This window comes from Pelophylax lessonae (assembly GCF_965119305.1).
Source record: "Pelophylax lessonae genome assembly, chromosome: 8".
In the NCBI taxonomy this organism is placed as follows: domain Eukaryota; kingdom Metazoa; phylum Chordata; class Amphibia; order Anura; family Ranidae; genus Pelophylax; species Pelophylax lessonae.
The window spans coordinates 151,532,735-151,560,703 of record NC_138775.1 but is presented as its reverse complement, the minus strand read 5'-3'; the positions used below and the strand labels follow the sequence as shown (position 1 = coordinate 151,560,703).

The 27,969-nt window shown below is 43.2% G+C and overlaps 1 protein-coding gene across 8 annotated transcripts in view; it reads right to left on the bottom strand.

The window, feature by feature from the left end:
• The window catches only part of GLRX2 (glutaredoxin 2), a 34,415-nt gene extending 6,777 nt beyond the window's left edge, over positions 1 to 27,638 (bottom strand). The window contains exons 1-5 of one of the 8 annotated variants that reach the window (XM_082266661.1): positions 27,503 to 27,638; positions 27,194 to 27,297; positions 7,794 to 7,868; positions 2,244 to 2,307; positions 1,965 to 2,141 (exon numbers count right to left, since the gene is read on the bottom strand). In XM_082266661.1, the coding sequence (XP_082122787.1) occupies positions 1,965 to 2,141; positions 2,244 to 2,307; positions 7,794 to 7,868; positions 27,194 to 27,231 (354 nt within the window). In that variant the 5' untranslated portion in view covers positions 27,232 to 27,297; positions 27,503 to 27,638. Of the gene's footprint in view, positions 1 to 1,964; positions 2,142 to 2,243; positions 2,308 to 7,793; positions 7,869 to 27,193; positions 27,408 to 27,440 lie in introns of those variants that run through there. The other 7 variants (XM_082266665.1, XM_082266664.1, XM_082266663.1 and 4 more) reach the window with 7 other exon arrangements.
• Positions 27,639 to 27,969: the final 331 nt, after the last annotated feature.

Genomic DNA, 27,969 nt, shown 5'->3' with positions numbered 1-27,969 from the left:
ATTTATTATCCATCACAGTCTGGAATATCGAGCTTTCTCCATCAAGGACTCTGGACTTTAATCAGTATGACATACTGCATTAGTCAATTATGTAACATTCTTTTTGTGTCCCTCTGTTGGGAGCCCTTCCTTATGCCATATTTGATGTGACCATCTCATTGTTCAATTAATTTATCAAATGTTTTTGTTTGCAATAAAATTCTTTTGTAAAAAACATCAATGAGTATTTTTATTTATTTATCTGTACATAAGCAAAACAAGGCAATAATGTTCCTAATTTATGAACCAACCAGCCTCTGAAAGAGCTAAGAACTTTGAAAAAAAGTTCCCATTTGATATACTAGAGGTAAAATCATTGTGTTTGACTCTGACTGGTACTGTATCATATGTATTCCATCAACCAGTGGCGTCACTTCTCCACCATGCCGACTGGACAGTGAAATAGCATCAGCGGCAGAATGATTAGGTCATCTCTGCTCCCCAGCCTGTTTCTTTTCAAAACATTTGCATGTAGCACACCTGGTTGGCTCCAAATGCGGCTACTTGCCCTCACTCTCACAAAGAGATTACAAGGGACTGATAGCAAGTCAGTTTCATGTACTTGTATAGTACTGGCTGAAGTTTAAAAACCAGGGGCGTAACTACAGGGGTTGCGATTGCTACCGGGCCCCATGGTCAAGGGGGCCTGTGTGGCTCCCCTGCACACCTGGATAGAAGGGGCGGCGGGGGCAGCATGTAGAGTATTCACTGTCCTCCTTTTTCCTCCTGTAGCTGCAGGAGAAAATGGAGGATATTGGTTCCTCTGTATGCTGCCCCTGCCACTCCTCCTATCCAGTTCACTTGTGTTCTGCTGTCTCTGGGCCCCTGTGTGCTCCCCTGGTCCCCCCCCCCCACTGTGCTGCCCCCCCCCCCACTGTGCTCCCCCCAGGCTTGAAGGGAAGGGCCCCGGCCAGGGGTCCGGGGGGGGGGGGCCCTTCATGGTTTCTTGCACCGGGGCCCTGAAGGTTCTAGTTACGCCTCTGTTAAAAACCTAAAAATAATGCTGACTTCTGCTAAAAAATCATTCCTGCAATGTCTCCTTTACAGTCGCAGGATACTGCCCTGTGTCTTCTGGCACTGCGAAGGGTAACAGCAGCTGCTGCTACAGAGAATAGTTGCAAAGCTCATCCGTCTGCTTCTGCCCCTTTCTGCCATTCTTATTACACTCCCACATTGCACTGTATTCTGTGAATGGGCAGAGGAGATACTGTCATTCAACTGCTCCTCCTTTATTTAAAGGACGTGATGCACTGTGGGAAAACAATAGAAGAGGGCAATAAATGGTGAAGAAGGCAAAAGGAGGCAGGTGAGTGGTGTGACCTTTCTCAGTAGCAGCTGCTGCTAACAATCTTCAAAGAGCCAGAAGCCAGCCACTCAGGGCAATATCTGGAAACTGTGAAGGAGACACTGCTGGGATGATTTTTTTTTTAAAAAGCAGCCGCCTGCAGGTAGTTATGTTTTGCGCTGTAACACAAAAAAATGCTGAACTTCAGATTTAATGATGTACACCCCTCACATTTTTGTAAATATTTTATTATATCTTTTCATGTGACAACACTGAAGAAATGACACTTTGCTACAATGTAAAGTAGTGAGTGTACAGCTTGTATAACAGTGTAAATTTGCTGTCCCCTCAAAATAACTCAACACACAGCCATTAATGTCTAAACCGCTGGCAACAAAAGTGAGTACACCCCTAAGTGAAAAGGTCCAAATTGGGCCAATCGTCTGAACTTGTTTCTTCCTCGCTTAATCAAATGCGTAGATGCATTGATTTTGCTTTACTAATCCTGTAGTCTTATGATCTCTTTATGCAGGAATAATTACTTTGCGGCAACCTTTATGTTTTCACTTTATAAAACACAACCCTGTTTTGTAGCCTACAGTTTCAAATCCTGAGAAGTTGGTGTGAATGCAGTACTTACTGTTCTAGCTCCAGTCATCTCATGAAGTGCTGATTGTAGATGGCTTCCATTCTCTATTTCATCTAATTCAATTGCCTTATAATTAACATTTATATCATTAAATGCCTCTTTTGCCATTGTGCAATATGGACAGTAAGTCTTAGAGAAAATGACGACGCAGTTATTGGAGATGGTCTCCTGAAATGAAAAAAGAACAGTCTTTTCATATCATTCTGTTACTAAGCAGGCTGATGAATAGAACTAGGCTGCCTTCGTGTGTGTGATCTCTACAATCCTTACCTCGATTACCTTCACAGCATCGCCATTTTGCAGATTTGTGGAATTTGAGAGATAGTTTCCCATTCTGGAAAAGAATTGTTTACCATTGTTAACTTTAGTTTGAAAATTAAATATTTTTGGTACATATTTGCCACTTTTCAATTTTTGAATTCATTATTTGAACTGTATTTTTTTTTCTTTCCCCTGCTACTCAGTTCAAGAAGTTTAGTATTGTAAAGTGACTGGACAAGTTTAAGGAAAGAACTGTATTTTCACCAGGATTTGAAAAAAAACATTTGCAGAATGCATTCACTGGTCTCTTTACCATAGATCACTTGCTAAAAAATGAAATCCATTGTGATTCAATGGGGGTTGATTTACTAAATGCAAATAGACCTTGCACTTTGCAAGTGCAGTTGCACTCATTTTCCTTAGTAAATACGTGGTAACGCTTGACTTTGAACAGAATACCAAATCAGGTGAAAGGAAAAAAAAAAATGTTTCTCTGCACATGATTGGATGATGGAAACCAGCTGAGTTTTACCACATTTCCTAAAGTCTGGGGAAAAATTAGTGCAACTGCACTTGCAAAGTGTACAGCCTATTTGCCTTTAGTAAATCCACTCAAAGTTGTATACTAATAAAACATGAAGGGGCTGAATATTTTCTATTGGTATGATACAGGTGTATAGCTCTTTCCTCTAAACCAGGGGTCTCCAAACTGCGGCCCGAGGGCCTGTTGTGGCCCTTTGCTAGCCTTTATCCGGCCCTTGGAGCACTATTCTTGCCAATGATACCAGGCAATATTCCTCCAACTGAAACAAAACAATGGGGTACTATATCCTCTACTGACACCAATGATGGGGTACCTTTACTCCCACTAATACCAATAATGGGCCACTATTCCTCCCACTGATTACAAACCATGGCCATGTTTATTTTCACTGATGCTGGGCCCGATTTTTCCACCCTCATGACCACAACATGGACCCCGTAAAGTCTGAAGGATAGTAAATTGGCCCTTTGTTTGAAAAGTTTGGAGACCCCTGCTCTAAACTGTTATTACGCCTTCTTTTTCAGACTAACGTCCCACCCAAAAGTCCTAAGAACATCTCAAAAAATCTTTAGTTGGAGTGCAGGAAAACCTCAGTATGTGTAAAATCTCTTTTCTGTTCCGTTTCTTTTTATTTTCACTCTATGCCCTGTCATTTCTTTTAACAGTATACCTAAATTCACAAAGTGAAATATGTTCAACATTGTAGAAATATAAAGGGGAGCAGAGCAAGAACCCTAATTTACTAACTTTTAAAACCTTGTGCAGGTCATTTTACTATTTACTATGCTGGCTACTATTTAAATCAATTCTGTGGTGGTTTTCATGTTTTCATGACAGTTTTACAACTACCAAAGGGAAGATGGTACCTCTGTGGTTGATGCAAGTCAACAATTAGAAGCCCATTTAGCAGTGGTATGGCCTTACTAGGGCCAAATGGTTGAGTAAATGCATTTGTTTTCTCTAAAGCCCGGTGTGTCACCAGCTTCAGGACTCTGAAGCAAGTGAAGTCCCATTTATTGCAGTCCATGGAGAAAATGCAGGAATAAATACCCAGTCGCATGACCTGTGCGAGACACCACAAGCATTTTAAAATTGGAACGTAAAATGCAAATGCAGCGTGGAGTAAATACTATCGTGTCAAGCAAAATAACGTAGTAATTGCACTTTGCTTTCTTCTCCCACCAATAAACACTCAATATATTACCAAAAGTATTGGGGCGCCTGCCTTTACACACACATTAACGTTAATGGCATCCCAGTCTTAGTCCGTAAGATTCAATATTAGGTTGGCTCACCCTTTGCAGCTATAACAGCTTCAATTCTTCTGGGAAGGCTGTCCATGAGGTTTAGGAGTGTGTCTATAGGAATGTCTGACCATTCTTCCAGAAGCGTATTTGTGAGGTCAGGCACTGATGTGAACAAGAAGGTCTGGTTCGCAGTCTGTGCTCCAATTCATCCCAAAGGTATTCTGTCTGGTTGAGGTTAGGACTCTGTGAAGGCCAGTTAGGTTCCTCCACCCCAAACTTGCTCATCAATGTCTTTATGGACCTTGCTTTGTACATTGGTCCCAATTAATTTGGTGGAGGGGGGATTGTGGTGTGGGGTTGTTTTTCAGGGATTGGGCTAGGCCCCTTAGTTCCAGTGAAGGGAACTCTTAAAGCGATTGTAAAGGCTCTCGTTTTTTTTTCCTATAAAAATAACAAACATGTTATACTTACCTGCTCTGTTGCATTGAATTTGCACAGAGCGGCCCAGATCCTCCTCTTCTGTGATCCTGGCCCCTCCCTCCTGTTGAGTACCCCCACAGCAGGCAGCTTGCTATGGGGGCACCCGAACCGAGTCACAGCTCCCTGTGTCCATTCAGACAGACCCCGACCAGGCCCCACCCCCTCTCTCTCCTGATTGGCTAGCTGACTTTGACAGCAGTGGCGCCACTGGTTACCAATCAGAAGGGAGAATCTTGGACGACTGAGACACTCGTTGACATTGCTGGACAGAGGGGGACCTCAGCTAAGTGTTAGGGGGGGCCGAGGGGAGCTGCTATGCACAGAAGGCTTTTTACCTTAATGCATAAAAAACCTTCTGACTTTACAACTCCTTTAGGGAGTGAGCATACCAAGACATTTTGGAAAATGTCATGCTCCCAACTTTGTAGGAACAGTTATGGGATGGCCCCTTCCTTTTCCATGACTGTGTACCAGTGCACAAAGCAAGGTCAATAAAGACATGGATGAGCGAGTTTGGGTTGGAGGAATTTGACTGGCCTGCACAGAGTCCTGACCTCAACCCGATCGAAAACCTTTGGGACGAATCAGAGTGCAGACTGCGAGCCAGGGCTTCTCTCCAACATCAGTGCCTGACCTGAAAAATAAAATAAATCACTTCTGGAAGAATGGTCAAACATTCCCATAGACACAGATACATTTAAAAGAGAAGCAAGCAATCATACTTGCATTGGTCTAATGCTGCATCTGTCCCTCGCAGCCTCTAAGAATGAGAACTGTCTTCATATTAATTTTTTTTTTTTTTCCTTTCATCTGGAGTAGGGGCTTTTGCGGCTAAGCACACCCTCATACCTGAGCTAAGGCCAGATGAATTACAGGAAGTAAAATCTACATAAATCATCTGCCCTTACTCAAGATGGTCGTGGGTAGAAATGCTAAGGGGATGTTTTTTCAACAAAATAAAGCATGGAGAGATGGTTGGGTGGATTTGTTTGTTTTGAATATTAAAAATGAATTAGTGCCGGTTCACACTCTTGCGGCTGCGGCGATCGCATGTAATATCGGAGCGCACTGCTCCTTCATTACATGCGATCGGCTGTGCGGTGCGAATTCAGCCATACACTTTGTATGGCTGAATTCGCACTGTATCCGCACCAAAGACGCACAGGACCCTTTTTTTCAGCCGCATCAGGATCGGATCGCACAGTGGTTCACACTTGTGCGATCCGATCCTGTGCGAACTGTAAAGATCACACTGCGATATGCGATCAAACTGGGGGTGTCGTTAACATTTCATTGACACCCCCAGTGTGAACTGCCAAGGGTGCGAATTCGCAGCCTTCCCGCATTGCATAAATGTGACCCGACACTATAACAGCATTTTGACTTTGTGGTGCTCAGATACAGTTCTTTTTTATTTCCACATGTAGAATGCCAGTCTGCAGAAAAATGGGTCTGACCGTGTAATGGATAATCCACAGGATAACCATTTTGGGCTTAATGGCATGTAAGCTTCTCCTTCATTTCAAGTGATTCAGTCACAATTCTCTCCTGGCAATTAGAATTGCTTTTAAAGGTTAGAGCAGTGGTTCTTAACCTGAGTTCGATCGAACCCCAGGGGTTCGGTGAGTCAGTCTCGCAGGTTCGGCGGAAGTCACTTCTGAACTGGTCTCTGAAAGACAACAGCAGAAGTCACACTGATTTGCAGTAAATATTCTTTATTATGTTTTTGTGTGAAAATCATGTTTTAATGGTTTTGTTCTATGTTCTTAATGGTTTTGTTCTTTAATGGTTTTGTTCATTTTGTGTACCTATGTATAAATATATACCTATGTTTTGAATTTGAAAAAAATCATATTTTATTTTTCCAATTAAGAAGGGTTCGGTGAATGCGCATATGAAACTGGTGGGGTTCAGTACCTCCAACAAGGTTAAGAACCACTGGGTTAGAGAGTGACATATGTTTGGTTAAAAAAGAATAAAAAATACTGCAGATCAGTGGACTAACATCGCACAGTTTGTCCTAAAGTCCTCGGTTTTGCACGAACATGCAAGAGCCACATTTCAACATCCTCGCCCAGAGGTACCATACCCCATCTATTTTACATCAGTACTTTACGAATACCACTGATTAATGCTGGAGATGCCAGGAGGGACGTCGAACATTGTTGCATATCTTTTGGTCTTGTCCCAAGCTCACTGATTTCTGGAAAAGGGTTTAAAGGATTACCCCAAAATGTACTGATTATGATGTTCCTGAAGATCTGGCCTTCTTCCTTTTAACATGTGTTCAATATAAGGTATCTGTACTCCGCCATATACTCAACGCTGCTAAATCATGCATTCCTAATACCTGGAAAAAGGTGCAGGCACCGTCCATAGGGCTATGGCTCAAGAAGAAATTGAACCTGATGGAAGATCTGGTATTGACTGTGCAGCATAAACGAGAGGTGTACTTGAAAACTTGGACTTCATGGACTATGTTTGTCTACCCTGAGGAAGGTAGGGCTCTCTTCAATGTGGGTTCTTCTGGTTGATGGAGCTCATTTTACCCACCCCTTGAGACACGCCAACAATTGTTTCCCCCCTTTTTTTTAAATCTTGCTCCCCTTCCTTTTTTAGCCTTTTCTCCTCTCCTTGCAAACATAAAAACTTTGGCAGTCCTATGCGCAGTAGATTTACACCAGGTGTGTTCTCCCCACAACAGCCCTATGTTAGGACTGCTAGATGGGGTGCTTTTATAGCCCATCGACTTACTGTTTGACTATTTATGATCCCCTTTTCCTTTCATGTTATGGAAACAATATTGGCTGTAAGCATTCTTTTGCTCTTTGTCTAGTCTATGTTAATAATTTCATTCCACTGACTTGTATTATGCATATCAGAAACTGCTGGAAGCATTTTGTAGTTACAATTTCTTGGAGTTCAGCTTTCTCTTATAAAAGTAAATCTAAATCTGCTAGTGTGTCTAACAACCTCTCCCCAGGATGACAATGCTGCTGTCCAAAGATGTCTCTGTTGCTCCTCCATTCAGAGTGCAGACAACCTTAGACAGAAAGTGTTACCAGCCAGGCCAGAAGCTGAAAATAAAGGGGGGGGGGGGGAGCTGAAAATAAAGGGGGGGGGGGAGCCCAAAACAGAAAAAAACGAATGTAGCCACAACATCTAAGAACTGGTAAACTGCAAAATATAAAATTTTTGATTAATACCACTTTAATTTAGGATACACATACTGTACATAATATACAGTACATAGACGTAAGCTGTCCATAAGGGCAATGTTTACATCACCTTGTTAAAAAAGCTGTTGATCTCTTTTGCTGATAATGAAACGAGATCTCCCTTGATTTCAGCAAGCAGATTTTCCTGAAAACCAATAAAGATTGAGTTAGATACTAGAAAATGTGTGAATGTGTTAGGAATAAATACAGAGTTATTTCTATTAAAATTAAATTGTTATGGACATGAAGCTTTATAAACAGCAATGCTGATACTGTATGTACTATCAAGTAGCCCAAAACAAATGAGATTGGAAATATAATTGTACACATTGCTCTCAAACCAGCTGAATAAGACAGCACAGTTTGTAAATTATATTCTAACTCCATAAAACCCATTATGTGGCCCCAGCGTTCCATATGGCCCTTTGGTACTTGCCTTGTAGCTCTAAGAACTAAAACAGTCAGTAGTGAGAGACTGTAAAGACAGTGATTTCTAGCAGTCTCGTGTAACATATCTTCAGTTTTCTCTTGCAGTGTGTTCCCAGCTTCCAACCACACCTGACCATCTTCTGTAGCATGTCGACCCTCTCTGACTATCTCCTGTAACACATCCATACTCTCTGACCATCTCCTGTAACACATCCATACTCTCTGACCATCTCCTGTAACACATCCGCACACTCTGACCATCTCCTGTAACACATCCGCACTCTCTGACCATCTCCTGTAACACATCCGCACTCTCTGACCATGTCCTGTAACACATCCATACTCTCTGACTATCTCCTGTAACACATCTGCACTCTCTGACCATCTCCTGTAACACATCTGCACTCTCTGACCATCTCCTGTAACACATCCACACTCTCTGACCATCTCCTGTAACACATCCTCACTCTCTGACCATCTCCTGTAACACATCCACACTCTCTGACCATATCCTGTAACACATCCGCACTCTCTGACCATCTCCTGTAGCATGTCTACCCTCTCTGACCATCTCCTGTAACCCATCCACACTCTCTCACCATATCCTGTAACACATCCACACTCTCTGACCATCTCCTGTAGCATGTCTACCCTCTCTGACCATATCCTGTAACACATCCACACTCTCTGAGCATCTCCTGTAGCATGTCTACCCTCTCTGACCATCTCCTGTAACACATCCACACTCTCTGAGAATCTCCTGTACCATGTCTAACCTCTCTGACCATCTCCTGTAACACATCCACACTCTCTGACCATCTCCTGTAACACATCCACACTCTCTGACCATCTCCTGTAGCATGTCTACCCTCTCTGACCATCTCCTGTAACACATCCACACTCTCTGAGAATCTCCTGTGGCATGTCTAACCTCTCTGACCATCTCCTGTAACATATCCACACTCTGACCATCTCCTGTAACACATCTGCACTCTCTGATCATCTCCTGTAGCATGTCTACCCTCTCTGACCATCTCCTGTAACATGTCTAACCTCGCTGACCATCTCCTGTAACACATCCACACTCTCTGACCATCTCCTGTAACACATCCACACTCTCTGACCATATCCTGTAACACATCCGCACTCTCTGACCATATCCTGTGACACATCCGCACTCTCTCACCATATCCTGTAACACATCCGCACTCTCTGAGCATCTCATGTAGCATGTCTACCCTCTCTGACCATATCCTGTAACACATCCACACTCTCTGAGCATCTCCTGTAGCATGTCTACCCTCTCTGACCATCTCCTGTAACACATCCACACTCTCTGAGAATCTCCTGTAGCATGTCTAACCTCTCTGACCATCTCCTGTAACACATCCACACTCTCTGACCATCTCCTGTAACACATCCGCACTCTCTGACCATCTCCTGTAGCATGTCTACCCTCTCTGACCATCTCCTGTAACACATCCACACTCTCTGAGAATCTCCTGTGGCATGTCTAAACGCTCTGACCATCTCCTGTAACATATCCACACTCTCTGACCATCTCCTTTAACACATCCGCACTCTCTGACCATCTCCTGTAGCATGTCTACCCTCTCTGACCATCTCCTGTAACATGTCTAGCCTCGCTGACCATCTCCTGTAACACATCCACACTCTCTGAGCATCTCCTGTGGTATGTTCACACCTTTTTATGATCTCCTGTAAAACTTCCACTGTCCACACTCTCTGACCATCTCCTGCAGCATGCCTGACCATCTACTTCAGTCTAATAGGCTTTTGCAGCATATCATACACTATATAACCAAAAATATTGGGACGCCTGCCTTTCCATGCATATAAAATTTAATGGCATCCCAGTCTTAGTTCGTAGGGTTCAATATTGATTTGACCCACCCTTTAAAGCTATAACAGCTTCAACTCTTCTGGGGAGGCTGTCCACAAGGTTTAGGATTGTGTCTTTGGGAATGTTTGATCATTCTTCCCGAAGCGCATTTGTGAGGTCAGGCACTGATGTGGACAAGAAGGCCTGGCTCACAGTCTCTGCTCTAATTCATCCCAAAGGTGTTCTGTCGGGTTAAGGTCAGGACTCTGTGCAGGCCATTCAAGTTCCTCTACCCCAAACTCACTCATCCATGTCCTTATGGACCTTGCTTTATTTGTCCTTACAAAATAATGTAAAATTTTCTTAGGTAGGCCAGTTAACCTGAAGCATACCAGTCCTCCTATATTTGGTATTGGCATCTCAGTGTCAACTACCTATAGTCATAAAGAGGTTAGAAGTGAACAGGTTTATTTTCTCCTATCCCTTAAGTCAGCCATACATTGATCGGCCAGATTTCAATCCGTGTATGGGCTAGCAGTTGTACGCAAGTCAACCTATCAATCGACTTGTGCACAACCAAACTGTTGGGCTTTCCCCGCTGGCCAGCAACACAGATCATTGTATATTCTGCTGATGGGGGAAGAGGTAAGGGTCCCCACTGGATTCGGGAATCGGCTCCATTTTTCTCTTTTTTTTTTTTTTCTTCAACCTGCTGGTTAAGAAAAAAAATGAATTGTGTATCTCCTGCCTTAAAGTGTAACTAAAGGGCATTTTTTAGTTTTGGATAGAGTGGAGAGGGATTAGAAAGCTTGCCAGTTTTTATTGCTGTCTTCAGAGAGATTCACTCTCTCTATTTTGTCCTATTTTCCAATTATCATTGAAAGTGAAAGTAAAAAAAAAAAAAAAAAAAAAAAAAATCGCAAATTTTGGGCTGTCCCCAGAAAAGTAAGCGAGGGGAAATCTTCCATTGGGGACACTAGTTCTGGTGACCTGGGGGTTCTTAAGGAATTCCCTTAATATGCAGGGATTTCACTTCCTGTTTGGCTATGGGACAGAAAGTGAAGGGAAATATCTGCATTGGGACAGATGGTAATAAAAAAAAAAAAAAAAAGGGGGTTGTAACCCTCCCTTACTCTATCCAAAATGGAAAAAAAAAAATTTGCCTATAGTTCTACTTTAAGCCGGCCATAGATGGTTCGAATCTCCGTTGGTTCAGCAGGGACCAGCTGAGATTCAATCCATGTATGGGCAGGCTGGTTGCACTGAAGTCAATCCATTAACTTTAGTATAGTCAGTTTGGCGGATTATTTGCATGCAATCCCGGCCAGCGGCTATAGCTGCCAGCACAGATCCATGTGTTCTGACAGCTGGGAAGTCTCTCTGCCGGCAGAACGCAATAGTTCCATGAGCGGGATTCCCCCATTAACACTGACTTTGTTGATGGGGAAATCAAGCAATTTTCTTTCCTTTCTCCTGTGGTGGAAGGAAATTAAATTGTATCATCTATGACTTGACTTAGCTTTACTCCCTCACACACCGACAGATTAACAAAAAAACACCCTTTGTTCACTAAACACGCAGACTAGTTTCCTGTAACCACTTAAGCCCCGGAAGATTTTACCCCCTTCCTGACCAGGGCCTATTTTGCGATTCGGCACTGCGTGACTTTAACGGACAATTGCGCGGTCGTGCGATACTGTACCCAAATGAAATTTACGTCATTTTTTTTCCCACAAACAGAGCTTTCTTTTGGTGGTATTTGATCACCTGTACAAATTTTTGATCATGCGCTATAAACAAAAAAAGAGCGACAATTTTGCAAAAATAACAATATTTTTCACATTTTTAATATGAAATTCCCCCCAAAAAAAAATAAAAATCTAATTTTTTAACATTTTAGGCCAATTTGTTTTCTGCTACATATGTTTGGTAAAAAAAAAAAAAAAAAAAATCGCAAAAAGCGTATTTTGATTGGTTTGCGCAAAAGTTATTGCGTTTACTAACTAGGGGAAAGATTTTTGTCATTTTTATTGTTTTTTTTTAACGAGTAATGGCGGCGATCTGCATTTTTTTTTTTTTTTTTGCGGGACTGCGACATTGCGGCTGACAGATCGGACCCTTGACTGACATTTTTGACACTTTTGGGGGTACCAGTGACATTACTACAGCAATCAGTGCTAAAAATATGCACTGTTACTGTACTAATGACACTGGCAGGGAAGGGTTTAACCTAGGGGTGATCAAAGGGTTAAGTGTGAGCCTAGGGGAGTGTTTTCTAACTGGAAAACACTCTAAATAGAAGGATCACAGGCTCTCTGTGCTCATTCCAGAGAGAACAACAGTCAGCTGTGCTTACAACAGCAGACCGTTGTTCTCTCTCAGCGGTAAGCAATCGCGAGTGCCCGGCAGCAATCGCTGCCTCCGGTCGTGTGGATCGGCTTCCCCACTTCCTAATGGGGGAAGGCGCAAGCCCCCAGGAGCTAAAATGTAAAAATGACACTGGCAGGGAAGGGGTTAACTTTATTGGAGAAGGAGGGGTTAAGTGTGTCCCTAGGGGCATGCTTCTAACTGTGATTGGATGTGGCTTGTGATGTAACAGCAGAGATCTACGGTCCTACATAGCAGGACCCTATGATCTGTGCTGTTACACAGGGGAGAATGACAGGCGGCTTTGTTTACATTAGCCGCCTGCCTTTCTCCCGGTGTAACCGACGATCGCGAGTGACCGGCGGACATCGGGTCCGCCGCTCACACGCGCGGGGGGGGGGGGGGGTCTGTGAGCGAGTGGGAGCGTGCCTCCGGCGGCGTGCATTCGCTCCCTAGAGCCTCACAGGCTAGCGACGTAGTCCTACGTCACTTTGCCTGTGAGGGGCTGACTTCCGACGTAAATCGTCGACTGAACAGTTAACAGTTAACCTTTTTCTGACATTTGTTGTTTTTACAAGTAAAAATCTGTATTTTTTGCTAGAAAACCCCCAAAGAACCCCCAAACATATATTTTTTTTTTTTTTTTTTTTAGCAGAGACCCTAAAGAATAAAATGGCAGTCGTTGCAATATTTTATGTCACACTGTATTTGCGCAACGATCTTTCAAATGCAATTTGTTTTGGAAAAAATATATTTTAATTTAAAAAAAACGGTAAAGCTAGCCCAAATTTTTTGTATAGTGTGAAAGATAATGTTAAGCCAAGTAAATAGATACATGTCTGCTTTTCCAACTGTGCACACTCGTGGAATGGTGAAAAACAGCGGTACTTAAAAAATCTTAATCGGCAACGCTTTAAAATTTTTGTACAGGTTACCTGTTTGGAGGTACAAGGAGGTCTAGTGCTAGAATTATTGCTCTTGCTCGAACGATTGAGGTGATACCTCACGTGTGGTGCAAACACTGTTTACATATGCGAGTGCGACTTATGCGTTTGCTTCTCTGCGCGAGCACAGAGAGATGGGGTGCTTTCGTTTTTTTTATTTTGTTTTTTTATTTTTACTCTGTCCCTTTTTTATTTATTTTTTATCACTTTTTTATCCTATTACAAGGAATGTAAACATCCCTTGTAATAGAAATAAGCATGACAGGTCCTCCTTTATAGAGAGATCCAGGGTCAAAAAGACCCAAGATCTCTCATTTACCTTTTTAAAAGCAAAAATAAAAGATAATAATAATAATAATTTTTACTTCAACCACTTCTGGACTGGAAGATTTTGCCCCTTTGACCAGGGGATTCGGCACTGCGTAACTTTGAAAAGTGAAATGGGTGCGCTGATAAATAAATAAACGTGAAGCTGCTACCAAAGATCCAAATACCTGATTTGGAAAAAATGTGTTGAAATAAAAGTGGTCTGGTGCGCTAAACAAATGTGGATCTAAACAACATATATGTGATACCAACGATCTTACCAATGGTGTTAATAGCAATCAACAACAATATAAAAACCAATAAATTAATTGCAATTTTAAATTCATATATTTTTGCAATGAATTTATTGGTTTTTATATTACCGATGGTACTACATAACTTTAACTGACAATTCCGCAGTCGTGCGATGCTGTACCCTAATAAAAATGATGATGTTCTTTTTTTCCCACAAATAGAGCTTTCTTTTGGTGGTATTTGATCACCTGTGTTTTTTTTTTTTTTTTTTTTTTTTTTTTTTGCGGTATAAACAAAAAAAGAGTGGCAATTCTGAAAAAAAAAAACAATATTTTTCACATTCTGCTATAGAACATTCCCCAAAAAAAAATAAAAATACAATTTTTTAATCCTTTCAAGACAATTTAAATTCTGCTACATATTTCTGATAAAAAAAAATCCCAATAGGCGTATTTTTATTGGTTTGTGCAAAAGTTATTGCGTCAACAAACTAGGGGAACGATTTATGTCCTCTTTGTTTTTTTTTTTCAATTTTCTATTTTACTAGTAATGGCGGAGATCTGCGATTTTTAGGGGGACTGGGACACCGCGGCAGACAGATTGGACCCCTAAGTGACATTTGACATTTTTGGGGGGACCAGTGACATTACTAGAGTAATCAGTGCTATATGCACTGTTACTGTACTAATAACACTAGGGGTGATCAAAGGGTTAAGTGTGAGCCTAGGGGAGTGTTTTCTAACTGTGGGGGGGAGGGACTAGTGAAATCAACACAGAGACCTGTGATCCTAAATAGGAGGATCACAGGCTCTCTGTGCTTATTCCAGAGAGAACAACAGTCAGCTGTGTTTACAACAGCAGACTGTTGTGCTCTCTCAGCGGGGAGCAATCGCTGCCTCCGGTCCTGTGGATCAGCTTCCCCACTTCCTAATGGGGGCAGGCGCAAGCCCCCAGGAGCGCTCCTGCGAACCGCCGTACAGCTATGGCGGTTTGCGCAGCCAAGCCAACCTGCTGCAGTATATCTGCGGCGGGCAATCGGCAAGCGGTTAAGAAAAAAAAAAAGTGGATGTCCGAGAACTAGAAGTGACGTTGGAGGTTAATCTGGTCCTCCAGCGGCATAGTAAGTGAGGGCCATGTTGCCCTCACTTGACTTCCTGCCCAGTTATCTGCCAGGCTGGATGGCTCCCACCACCTATAAAAGTGATCCCATGATGAATCCGTTGCCAGGATCACTTTTATCTGAAAGCTGTCCGCCTAACAAAAAAAATAAAAAATACCGGGGGTTATGGCAGCTAACTGGTACCATAACTTTCGTATTTACGTCAAAAACCTGACGTACATTTACAGTTTGGCTTTCAGCAAGTGGTAATACAGATAATCCCCAAACCATATTTGTAATATCACAAAAAAGTCAGGGCTTTTCTACTTTTAGTCTGCCAAGTTTACCACTGCTAGAAAAGACCATCTCTGAGTGCTCTGGGAACACTGTAACAAAAGAGTGGCGGTCCTTGGTATAGAGCAGGCATGTCCAACCTGCGGCCCAGAACCGCAGGCAATACGGCCCACTGCCTCTGACAATTTTGTTTTTTTTTTTTGCTGGGGAGGAAGGAAGTCGAGTCGGCGCACGGCCACAGCGGTTTCCAACTAACTGTAGACAGAGGCCACCTTGGAGGGGAGGAGGGGGGGGGCGAGTGCCGCAGGATTGCAAACAGAGGGGGGATCTCCTGCTTACCCGGCAGCCGCTGTCATACGAAGCCCCGCCTCCTTGACTGGCTCCTGTGATAGACAGCACATTGGTGACGGTCCAGGAGGCAGGACTTTGTATGACAGCGGTGGCCGGGTAAGCGGGAGTTCCCTGCTATGTGTAATCCAGCGGCTATCCTCTATCTTCATTGCAGACTGCATTGGATGGGCATGCACTGGTGAGGTTACATTGGATGGGCACTGATCAGGCTGCATTAGATTGGCATGCACTGTTGAGGCTACATTGGATGGGCACTGATCAGGCTGCATTAGATGGGCATGCACTGGTGAGGCTGCATTGGATGGGCACTGATCAGGCTGCATTAGATGGGCATGCACTGTTGAGGCTACATTGGATGGGCACTGATCAGGCTGCATTAGATGGGCATGCACTGGTGAGGCTGCACTGGATGGGCACGCACTGGTGAAGCTGCATTGGATGGGCACTGATCAGGTTGCATTGGATGGGCACGCACTGGTGAAGCTGCATTGGATGAGCACTGTTTAGGCTGCATTGGATGGGCACGCACTGGTGAAGCTGTATTGGATGAGCACTGTTTAGGCTGCATTGGATGGGCACGCACTGGGCTGCAAGTGCCGTGCGATCTCCTGGCTGCTGCGGAAGACTTAGGATGTCTGCAGTCAGTGACAGAGCCACTGCTTCCTGTATAGTTCCAACACTGTCACAGGCGGAGTGATATGAAATGCGCTCCGCCGGTCACAGGAGCGATACAGGAAGCAGCGGCTCTGCTCTCTACTTCAGCCACTGCTTCCTTCAGGAGTACCCGCCGCATGACCAGCATTAGCCGCCAGCAGTACCCACCAGCAGTACCCGCCAGCAGTCTACAAAATAAGTAGAAAAAGTATGTGCATTAGCGTGTGTAAATTGTTGCAATATGTTTTTAATAACTAGTTGTGTTTTGTCATAATATGTCATGTCCTTGTTCATACATGTATAAATAAGGACATTACATTTTCTGGCTAGGTCATATGTGCTAGGGGGGAAAATATCCCCCAGCACATAACTATAAATATCCCAGCATGTGCAATGCTTCTGACTCTTCCCACCATCACCACTTCAAATCACTGAAGTGATCATGGTGGTTAGAGTGTTCCTTTAATATCTCCCAGAAGACGTAAACCTCTGTATACTGATTCCATTTCATTTCATTTGATCGTCCTCTAGTTGTGTTAAATTAGTGCTGGGGGGGGGAGAGGGCGCGGTGGCGCGGGAAGGGCACGGTGGCGTTTTATTGCTTATCTACCTTAACTATAGTATATACAGTGCCTTGCAAAAGTATTCGGCCCCCTTGAACTTTGCGACCTTTTGCCACATTTCAGGCTTCAAACATAAAGATATAAAACTGTAATTTTTTTGTGAAGAATCAACAAGTGGGACACAATCATGAAGTGGAACGAAATTTATTGGATATTTCAAACCTTGTTAACAAATAAAAAACTGAAAAATTGGGCGTGCAAAATTATTCAGCCCCTTTACTTTCAGTGCAGCAAACTCTCTCCAGAAGATCAGTGAGGATCTCTGAATGATCCAATGTTGACCTAAATGACTAATGATGATAAATAGAATCCACCTGTGTGTGATCAAGTCTCCATATAAATGCACCTGCACTGTGATAGTCTCAGAGGTCCGTTTAAAGCGCAGAGAGCATCATGAAGAACAAGGAACACACCAGGCAGGTCCGAGATACTGTTGTGGAGAAGTTTACAGCCGGATTTGGATACAAAAAGATTTCCCAAGCTTTAAACATCCCAAGGAGCACTGTGCAAGCGATAATATTGAAATGGAAGGAGTATCAGACCACTGCAAATCTACGAAGACCTGGCCGTCCCTCTAAACTTTCAGCTCATACAAGGAGAAGACTGATCAGAGATGCAGCCAAGAGGCCCATGATCACTCTGGATGAACTGCAGAGATCTACAGCTGAGGTGGGAGACTCTGTCCATAGGACAACAATCAGTCGTATACTGCACAAATCTGGCCTTTATGGAAGAGTGGCAAGAAAAAAGCCATTTCTTAAAGATATCCATAAAAAGTGTCGTTTAAAGTTTGCCACAAGCCACCTGGGAGACACACCAAACATGTGGAAGAAGGTGCTCTGGTCAGATGAAACCAAAAGCAAACTTTTTGGCAAGAATGCAAAACGCTATGTTTGGCGCAAAAGCAACACAGCTCATCACCCTGAACACACCATCCCCACTGTCAAACATGGTGGTGGCAGCATCATGGTTTGGGCCTCCTTTTCTTCAGCAGGGACAGGGAAGATGGTTAAAATTGATGGGAAGATGGATGGAGCCAAATACAGGACCATTCTGGAAGAAAACCTGATGGAATCTGCAAAAGACCTGAGACTGGGACAGAGATTTGTCTTCCAACAAGACAATGATCCAAAACATAAAGCAAAATCTACAATCGAAGGGTTCACAAATAAACATATCCAGGTGTTAAAATGGCCAAGTCCAGATCTGAATCCAATCGAGAATCTGTGGAAAGAACTGAAAACTGCTGTTCACAAACGCTCTCCATCCAACCTCACTGAGCTCGAGCTGTTTTGCAAGGAGGAATGGGCAAAAATTTCAGTCTCTCGATGTGCAAAACTGATAGAGACATACCCCAAGCGACTTACATCTGTAATCGCAGCAAAAGGTGGCGCTACAAAGTATTAACTTAAGGGGGCTGGATAATTTTGCACGCCCAATTTTTCCGTTTTTTATTTGTTAAAAAAGTTTGAAATATCCAATAAATTTCTTTCCACTTCATGATTGTGTCACACTTGTTGTTGATTCTTCACAAAAAATTACAGCTTTATATCTTTATGTTTGAAGCCTGAAATGTGGCAAAAGGTCGCAAAATTCAAGGGGGCCGAATACTTTCGCAAGGCACTGTATTTTATATGCGGCCCGAGAATTTCTCTACACTCAATGTGGCCCCAGAGAAGCCAAAAAGTTGGACACCCATTGTATAGAGGCTCATTATAAAGATATAACAATACTTTATTTTTTCTGGAGATATGGAAAGACTGTACTGTATATGCTTAAAAAATCTGCAATCGGAAGCTATTTGAACTGTTCTTATATCTAAAGAAATGTGAAGAATTTTAAACCCTACAATAAATTCGTAAACTGCACCCTAGTAATGTAACCTGTTTTGTTATGGTTTAATAAAATATTTCGACACCACTAATTAGGTTTAAATAATGACAGAAACAGGCTGAACCAGTATTCCTACTACTCAGAATGAATCCACATCGAATTGCTAACTCAAATTTACCTGAGAACCTTGCATGGTGTACTTCAACTTTTTGTTTGGACTTAAAGTGGTTGTAAAGGCCTAAGAATTTTCACTTTAATGCATTCTCTGCAGTAAAGTGGAGCTCCACCTAAAAAGGGAAGATTCGCTTGTTTGCACCCTACACTGCCACATTTGGCACTTTTTTTTTTTTTTGGGGGGGGGGGTACATGGATTTGACAGATTCCCGCTCCACTTCCAGGTAAGGCATGTCCGGCCCTTCCTCCTCCAGCCCTGTGTGTGTCCTAGAAAAAGACAGGACCATTCAGAAAGCACAGCGCAACTCGCGCATGCGCAGTAGGAAACTGGCTGTGAAGCCTGAAGGCTTCACTGACAGTTTCCCGTATTTACAATGCCTGCATGCAAAGTCGATTGACGAATTAGCTTGGAGTGCCGACATTGCGGGATCCCTGCGCAGGTAAGTGTCCTCATATTAAAAGTCAGCAGGTACAGGATTTGCAGCTGCTGACTTTTAATTGTTTTTTTTTCCAGACTGGAGCTCTGCTTTAAGATAAAATAAAAAAAACACCTTTTGTGTGAAAGGATGCTCTCCAGCCCCCCATTATACTTACCTGAGTCCAATCTCGATCCACCACTGTACACAAGAGCATTGCCTCTCGGCTCTCACCCTCCTAACAGGGCAGATTGATAGAAGTGGGTGCCATTGGCTCCTGCAAAGACGTTGCGAGGAGGGGGGGGGAGTGGGACTGAGCCACGCTGGTCGTGTCTATAGAAGCAGGCAGCACAGCATGGGATTGAGCCCATAGGAAGCGGGTTTCTACTGGGCCTTGCTCCAAAGAGGTGGAGCCAGGAGCGCCTGCCTTAGACCCCAGAAGAAGAGGAGGATTAGGGCTGCTCTGTGCAAAACCAATGCACAGAGCAGGTAAGTAGGATACGTTTATTTTTTTTTTTTAAATAAGTTTTACAACCCTATACTCGTGTCTTCACGAAAAACATTTTGCCGAAAACTGTGAAGGAGAAAAAGGAAGGATTACCCACTGCTACTATGACATACAAACAGTTGGAATGTGACTTTTCATTATGAGCAACACAGACAGTTCTTATTCAATCACTTAAAAGAAGAGGACGGCAAAGGACTAGTCAACAATAGTGCATACAGAGCCCCTGTGCCCAGAGGTGTACCTAGTGTAGTTGACACCTGTGGCAGATTATTGGACAACCCTCCACCCTCCTTTGTCTGTCAACTTATTCTTAGCAGTAGTTATGAAATGAATAAATTCTAATAAAATGACCTGGTGACTATACCTTTCCTAGTCCACACCCCTTCATTCGGCATACTAAGCTGTATGTTCCCAGCACGCAGAATGACATGAGGATTAGGAAACGTACAGGGTGACCTACAGAATGACATGTTGTAAAATATTGAATGTACAGTATGGCATGTAAAACGATGCAGTGAGGACTAGAGATTGCACAGTGCGGCATGCAGAATGACATGTTGTAAAATATTGAATGTACAGTGTGGCATGTAAAATGATTCGGTGAGGAATAGAGATTGCACAGTGCGGCATGCAGAATGACATGTTGTAAAATATTGAATGTACAGTGTGGCATGTAAAACGATGCGGTGAGGAATAGAGATCGAACAGTGCAGCATGCAGAATGACATGTTGTAAAATATGGAATGTACAGTGTGGCATGTAAAACGATGCGGTGAGGAATAGAGATCGAACAGTGCAGCATGCAGAATGACATGTTGTAAAATATTGAATGTACAGTGTGGCATGTAAAATGATGCATTGAGGAATAGAGATCATACAGTGCGGCATGCAGAATGACATGTTGTAAAATATTGAATGTACAGTGTGGCATGTAAAAAGATGCATTGAGGAATAGAGATCGTACAGTGCGGCATGCAGAATGACATGTTGTAAAATATTGAATGTACAGTGTGGCATGTAAAACGATGCGGTGAGGAATAGAGATCGAACAGTGCGGCATGCAGAATGACATGTTGTAAAATATTTAATGTACAGTGTAGCATGTAAAACGATGCGGTGAGGAATAGAGATCGAACAGAGCGGCAATCAGAATGACATGTTGTAAAATATGGAATGTACAGTGTGGCATGTAAAATGATGCATTGAGGAATAGAGATCGTACAGTGCGGCATGCAGAATGACATGTTGTAAAATATTGAATGTACAGTGTAGCATGTAAAACGATGCGGTGAGGAATAGAGATCGTACAGTGCGGCATGCAGAATGATGCAGTGTGGTATAGCATAGTACAGTGTAGCACTCAGAATGTCATGGTGTTTTAATCTAGTTTATGATCCAGATTAGATTATGTTAGCACTGGTTAATAATGTGTAATCATTTTTAGGGTAAGGTTTAGAGAAAGTGGTGCAATATCTGCTTTTTGTAGTTTGAGCCTAGGTTCACACTGGTGCAGCGCGGGGAAACGCATGTGATTCGGACTGGAATCGCTCCGCATTTCTGTCCAAATCACATACAATTCTTTGCAGTGCGATTTCAGACTATTCATTTTGTATGGCTCAAATCGCAGTGGGCCCACACAAAATCTGCGCTGCACCACACTGAAATCGGATCGCATGGGAAACCAATCGCACGGCATCTTGCAAACTGTTTTTGGGGTGTCGTTAATATTGACACCCACAGCAGTTTGCATGAACGGAGTGATGCGGTGCGGGAAATGCAAAGGAATCGCTGCAAACCCCGCACCAGTGTGAACCTAGGCTGAGTTTCTGTTATTTTTCAGTCTGTGTTATTATTTTGTATTTTAATTTGCTGTTGTTAGGCTGCATTCACATGTCAGCTTATAATCGCGGGCAGAACCGCCGCGGTTCCGCCCGCGATTCGGAGATTTATTGCAAATCGCGGGACGCCTAGCGTTGCCCGTTGATTTGCAATAGCCCCCCAAACGCCGAGCGATGTTGCCGCGATTTACGCCCGCCGATTTGCGGCAACATCACGCAAACAAAATCGCGGGACGCAATACGCTCCAAAAAAGTACAAGAGCTTCTTTGGAGCGTATTGCGTCCCGCGATTTTGTTTGCGCGATGTTGCCGCGATTCGGCGGGCGTAAATCGCGGCAACATCGCTCGGCGTTTGGGGGGCTATTGCAAATCAACGGGCAACGCTAGGCGTCCCGCGATTTGCAATAAATCTCCGAATCGCGGGCGGAACCGCGGTGGTTCTGCCCGCGATTATAAGCTGACATGTGAATGCAGCCTTAGTAATTTTGTTGTGTCTTGTTTCTGTTTATTTTGAATTTTGTGTTGTCTTTGTTGAATCTGAATCTGTATCTGAATTTCTCTTTGGGAATATTATTATCAGGGCTTCCCAAACTTTTTTGGGCCGAGACCCACTTCTGAATATAGTCATTTTTCGGGACCCACTTGCTTGTAATTAAATATTATTGTAAAGCGCTACAGAATTTGTTGGCGCTATATAAATGCAAATAATAATAATGCACATTTTAACCACTTAAGCCCCGGAAGATTTTACCCCCCTTCCTGACCAGGGGGTATTTTGCTATTCGGCACTGCGTGACTTTAACGGACAATTGCGCGCGTGCGACGCTGTACCTAAACTAATTTGACGTCCTTTTTTTCCCACAAACAGAGCTTTCTTTTGGTGGTATTTGATCACCTGTGCGATTTTTTGATCACGCGCTATAAACAAAAAAAGAGCATCAATTTTGCAAAAATAACAATATTTTTCACATTTTTTTATATGAAATTCCCAAAAAAAATTTAAAAATCAAAATTTTTTAACATTTTCGGCCAATTTGTTTTATACTACATATGTTTGGTAAAAAAAAAAAAAAAAAAAAAAAATCGCAAAAAGCGTATTTTGATTGGTTTGCGCAAAAGTTATCGCGTTTACTAACAAAGGAAAAGCTTTCGTCATTTTTGTTGTTTTTTTTTTTTAACGTGTAATGGCAGCGATCTGCATCTTTCTTTTTTTTTTTTTTTTGCGGTACTGCAACATTGGGGCGGACAGATCGGACCCTTGACTGACATTTTTGGGGTTACCAGTGACATTACTGCAGTAATCAGTGCTATACATATGCACTGTTACTGTAAAAATACACTGGTAGTGAAGTGTTTAACTTTATTTGAGAGAGAGGGGCTGTGCATGTCCCTAGGGGCGTGATTCTTACTGTTATTGGCTGTGGCCTGAAGTGTAGGAACCGTTGATCATTGTTTCTACACAGGGGAGAATGACAGGCGGCTTGTGTACACTAGCCGCCTGCCTTTCTCCCGCTGTCACTGGTGATCGTGAGTGAGCAGCGGACATCAGGTCCGCCGCTCACACGCGCGGGGGGGGGGGGGTCTGTGACCGCGCGGGAGCGCGCCTCCAGAGCCTCACAGGCTAGTGACGTACCGGTACATCACTTTGCCTGTGAGGGGCTGACCGCCGTAGTATATGTACTTGCGGCGGTCCGCAAGTGGTTAAAGGGAGGGGGATGTTAAATTAAAAATATAAATTTACTACTTTTCAATTATTGAATACACTTGCCAGATGTTCTAAGTGAGGGGTCAGAAACCTGTGGCATATAAGTGGAGTTGTAAGTAATCAGCACCCTCATAGACAGTATAAGGCAGGCAGAGAACAGAAATCAACCACCCCAGGACAGTGATCAGCAGGCTATATGGCACTCATCCTCCTTCCTCTCCCCGCGATCCACAGTGAAGGTGAAGCCCCTGTTTGCCCTCTCCAGGGCCCAGCACACCTCACCCAGAGTCTCCATGATGAGGAGCTCTATGCTGGTCTTTGTGTCCTGGCTCTTCTTCGGATCCTCTACTGTGGTCACAGAAGCTGCCATGCACTCCTGACACCGCCAGGCCACCTGGTCCTCCTATGACACTGAGGATGCCATCTCTGCCCACTATAGCTAAAAGAAAAAAGTCTAGCCATCACCGCTGCCGCGAGCAGGACCGTGGAGCTGGCTCTGCACCCCATGAACATATCCTACATAACAGCCCACATACCTACTCACTGATGCAATTATCCTCCTCGCTGGAAATACAGATCAGAATCTGTAAACTGTGCGGGCAGGGTCCTGAATCCATTGCAATTTGACTGCTCTGGCTCTCTGTAATTTGCAGGGGCTCACACAGCACAATTTAAGCGGGCCCGCTCTCAGTGATTTCCTGCTCAGCGCGACCCACTCAAACGCAGCTCGCGACCCACCAGTGGGTCCCGACCCACAGTTTGGGAACTCCTGATCTACACAATAATGCCCTTAAATAATTACGTTGGATATTCCAGATTAAATTTGTATTTTACTGTACAAGTGTCAAATGCTCATGTAAGCAAATGCAACTTTGTAAAAGTGTCATCTATAAACGCAATCCTGACTTCATCCTAACATAATGTTTTGCAAACAAACCAAATTTTTTTAGGTGTATGTAGCATGGAAAGGGAGAAAAAAAACAACTGTCCTAAATTTAAACTTTGAATAAAAAATCTCACTTTGAGCATTACCATGCCAATGCTTTACGTTAAATTAAAATTGCACTATTCCATTAAAAGACTCCATTAAAATTGTGGGTTAAATATCTCGGAATGCAAAAATAAAATATAAAATGTAAATGTGTTGAAAAAAAAAATTATAAAAAATGCATTTTTTTTTTTCAAAATTGTCACCATTTTGTTCTGAAGAAGTGATGGAAAATATAAAGTTTCTAAATCTGCTACGAAATTCAAAACTTATTTGTCCCCTAGGGCCGGTTCACACTATTGTGAGTGCGGCGATCGCATGTAATTCGGAGCGCACTGCTCCTTCATTACATGCGATCGGATGTGCGGATGCAAATTCAGCCATACACTTTGTATGGCTAAAATTCGCACTGCACCCGCACAAAAGACGCACAGGACCCTTTTTTCCAGCCGCATCAGGATCGGATCGCACAGTGGTTCACACTTGTGCGATCCGATCCTGTGCGAACTGCGCTGCGCTATGCGATCAAACTGGGGGTGTCGTTAACATTTAATTGACACCCCCTGCGTATCGCATATGGCAGTGAATTTGCAGCCTTCCCGCATCGCACAAGTGTGAACCGGGACTACAAAATGATGTATAATACATTAGTATAGACCACAAAAGCTAACCGATATGGGGTGCGGTGCCGTTATCAAATCTTTAAAATAAAAAAGAGAGATTTTAGGACCCATAGGGGGGTACAGGGAGCAAAAATGCTGAGATGCACCTATTCCAGAGCATACTATGTATATAAAATCATGCAATTATTATATGGATTCACCAGTCAAACCACCCTTCCATATCTTTAGAATGTACACTCTCCTGGATGTCTAACCTCTCCTGGGATTGATAAAGTTACAACTTACCTGTACGGTCCTTTGTCAAGCAGTAGTAGGGCACTTTCTTTGTCAAGCAGTAGTAGGACTCTTTCTTTGACAAGCAGTAGTAGGGCACTTTCTTTGTCAAGCAGTAGTAGGGCACTTTCCTTTGTCAAGCAGTAGTAGGGCTCTTTCTTTAGTCAAGCAGTAGTAGGGCACTTTCCTTTGTCAAGCAGTAGTAGGGCACTTTCCTTTGTCAAGCAGTAGTAGGGCACTTTCCTTTGTCAAGCAGTAGTAGGGCACTTTTCTTTGTCAAGCAGTAGTAGGGCACTTTCCTTTGTCAAGCAGTAGTAGGGCACTTTTCTTTGTCAAGCAGTAGTAGGGCACTTTCCTTTGTCAAGCAGTAGTAGGGCACTTTCCTTTGTCAAGCAGTAGTAGGGCACTTTCCTTTGTCAAGCAGTAGTAGGGCACTTTCCTTTGTCAAGCAGTAGTAGGGCTCTTACTTTGTCAAGCAGTAGTAGGGCACTTTCCTTTGTCAAGCAGTAGTAGGGCACTTTCTTTGTCAAGCAGTAGTAGGGCACTTACTTTGTCAAGCAGTAGTAGGGCACTTACTTTGTCAAGCAGTAGTAGGGCACTTTCCTTTGTCAAGCAGTAGTAAGGCACTTTCCTTTGTCAAGCAGTAGTAGGGCACTTTCCTTTGTCAAGCAGTAGTAGGGCACTTTCCTTTGTCAAGCAGTAGTAGGGCACTTACTTTGTCAAGCAGTAGTAGGGCACTTTTTTGGTCAAGCAGTAGTAGGGCTCTTTCTTTGTCAAGCAGTAGTAGGGCACTTTCTTTGTCAAGCAGTAGTAGGGCACTTTTTTGTCAAGCAGTAGTAGGGCACTTACTTTGTCAAGCAGTAGTAGGGCACTTTTTTTGTCAAGCAGTAGTAGGGCTCTTTCTTTGTCAAGCAGTAGTAGGGCTCTTTCCTTTGTCAAGCAGTAGTAGGGCTCTTTCTTTAGTCAAGCAGTAGTAGGGCACTTTCCTTTGTCAAGCAGTAGTAGGGCACTTTCCTTTTTCAAGCAGTAGTAGGGCACTTTTCTTTGTCAAGCAGTAGTAGGGCACTTTCCTTTGTCAAGCAGTAGTAGGGCACTTTTCTTTGTCAAGCAGTAGTAGGGCACTTTTCTTTGTCAAGCAGTAGTAGGGCACTTTCCTTTGTCAAGCAGTAGTAGGGCACTTTCCTTTGTCAAGCAGTAGTAGGGCACTTTCCTTTGTCAAGCAGTAGTAGGGCACTTTCCTTTGTCAAGCAGTAGTAGGGCACTTTCCTTTGTCAAGCAGTAGTAGGGCTCTTTCCTTTGTCAAGCAGTAGTAGGGCTCTTTCCTTTGTCAAGCAGTAGTAGGGCACTTTTCTTTGTCAAGCAGTAGTAGGGCACTTTTCTTTGTCAAGCAGTAGTAGGGCACTTTTCTTTTTCAAGCAGTAGCAGGGCTCTTTCCTTTGTCAAGCAGCAGTAGGGCTCTTTCTTTAGTCAAGCAGTAGTAGGGCACTTTCCTTTGTCAAGCAGTAGTAGGGCACTTTCCTTTGTCAAGCAATAGTAGGGCACTTTCCTTTGTCAAGCAGTAGTAGGGCAATTTTCTTTGTCAAGCAGTAGTAGGGCACTTTCCTTTGTCAAGCAGTAGTAGGGCACTTTCCTTTGTCAAGCAGTAGTAGGGCACTTTCCTTTGTCAAGCAGTAGTAGGGCACTTTCCTTTGTCAAGCAGTAGTAGTGTACTTTTCTTTGTCAAGCAGTAGTAGGGCTCTTTCTTTGTCAAGCAGTAGTAGGGCTCTTTCTTTGTCAAGCAGTAGTAGGGCACTTACTTTGTCAAGCAGTAGTAGGGCACTTACTTTGTCAAGCAGTAGTAGGGCACTTTCTTTGTCAAGCAGTAGTAGGGCACTTTCTTTGTCAAGCAGTAGTAGGGCACTTTCTTTGTCAAGCAGTAGTAGGGCTCTTTCTTTGCAGTGTACTCACCTGAAGAGATTACTGTACAGAGCTGGCAGAATCCGCATCTCATGCAATCCAATAATCAGCTGTTCCTGTGATGACACAATGAGTGACAATAAAAGGCACGCAGTCTAAAAAAAATAAGATGCAATAAAAATGACATGATTACATAAACATATTGTCCTATTGCAGAAACGTATTCTCATCTTGCTTACAGGAAGCTGTCATCTTTCTTAAAGGACAACTGTACTTTCAATTATACAATAGAGAATACTTATGTAAATCCACAGACAGTGTGTCTCTGACCTAATTCACCCTCCAAAGTCTGCACTATACCTTGTATGTCCGACAGACAGCAGAGACATGCTCCAGGAAAGACTTTGTCCTTTAGAAAAGGATTTTTTTTTCTCTCCCCTCTGACCACATGATTGTCAGCTGCGCTGACTTGCTTCCTGTTGTATGAGACTACATTTCCCATGATCCTTCAGAATGTTGTAGCCAGGCATGCATGTGAAATAAGGGGGGAGGGCTTTTCAGTCTACGCTGATGGCAATAGCTGCAGTCTGTGGCTGGGAAATTCGAGTGTAGACATGCAGCTTCCACCATGAAGCACAATGTAATTTGTTTGATAAAAGCAGCTGAAGTGCTTTATTTCATGGCACTCCAAATTTGATATAGTTTTATACAATTTTATAAACTATAAAGGTTCCATATTGTGTTAATCGGGCATATCCTTGTATTAACACCGCGTGTGGCGTGTTTATCGTGTGCTGTAAGGCTTTATTCACAACATACGTGCATAA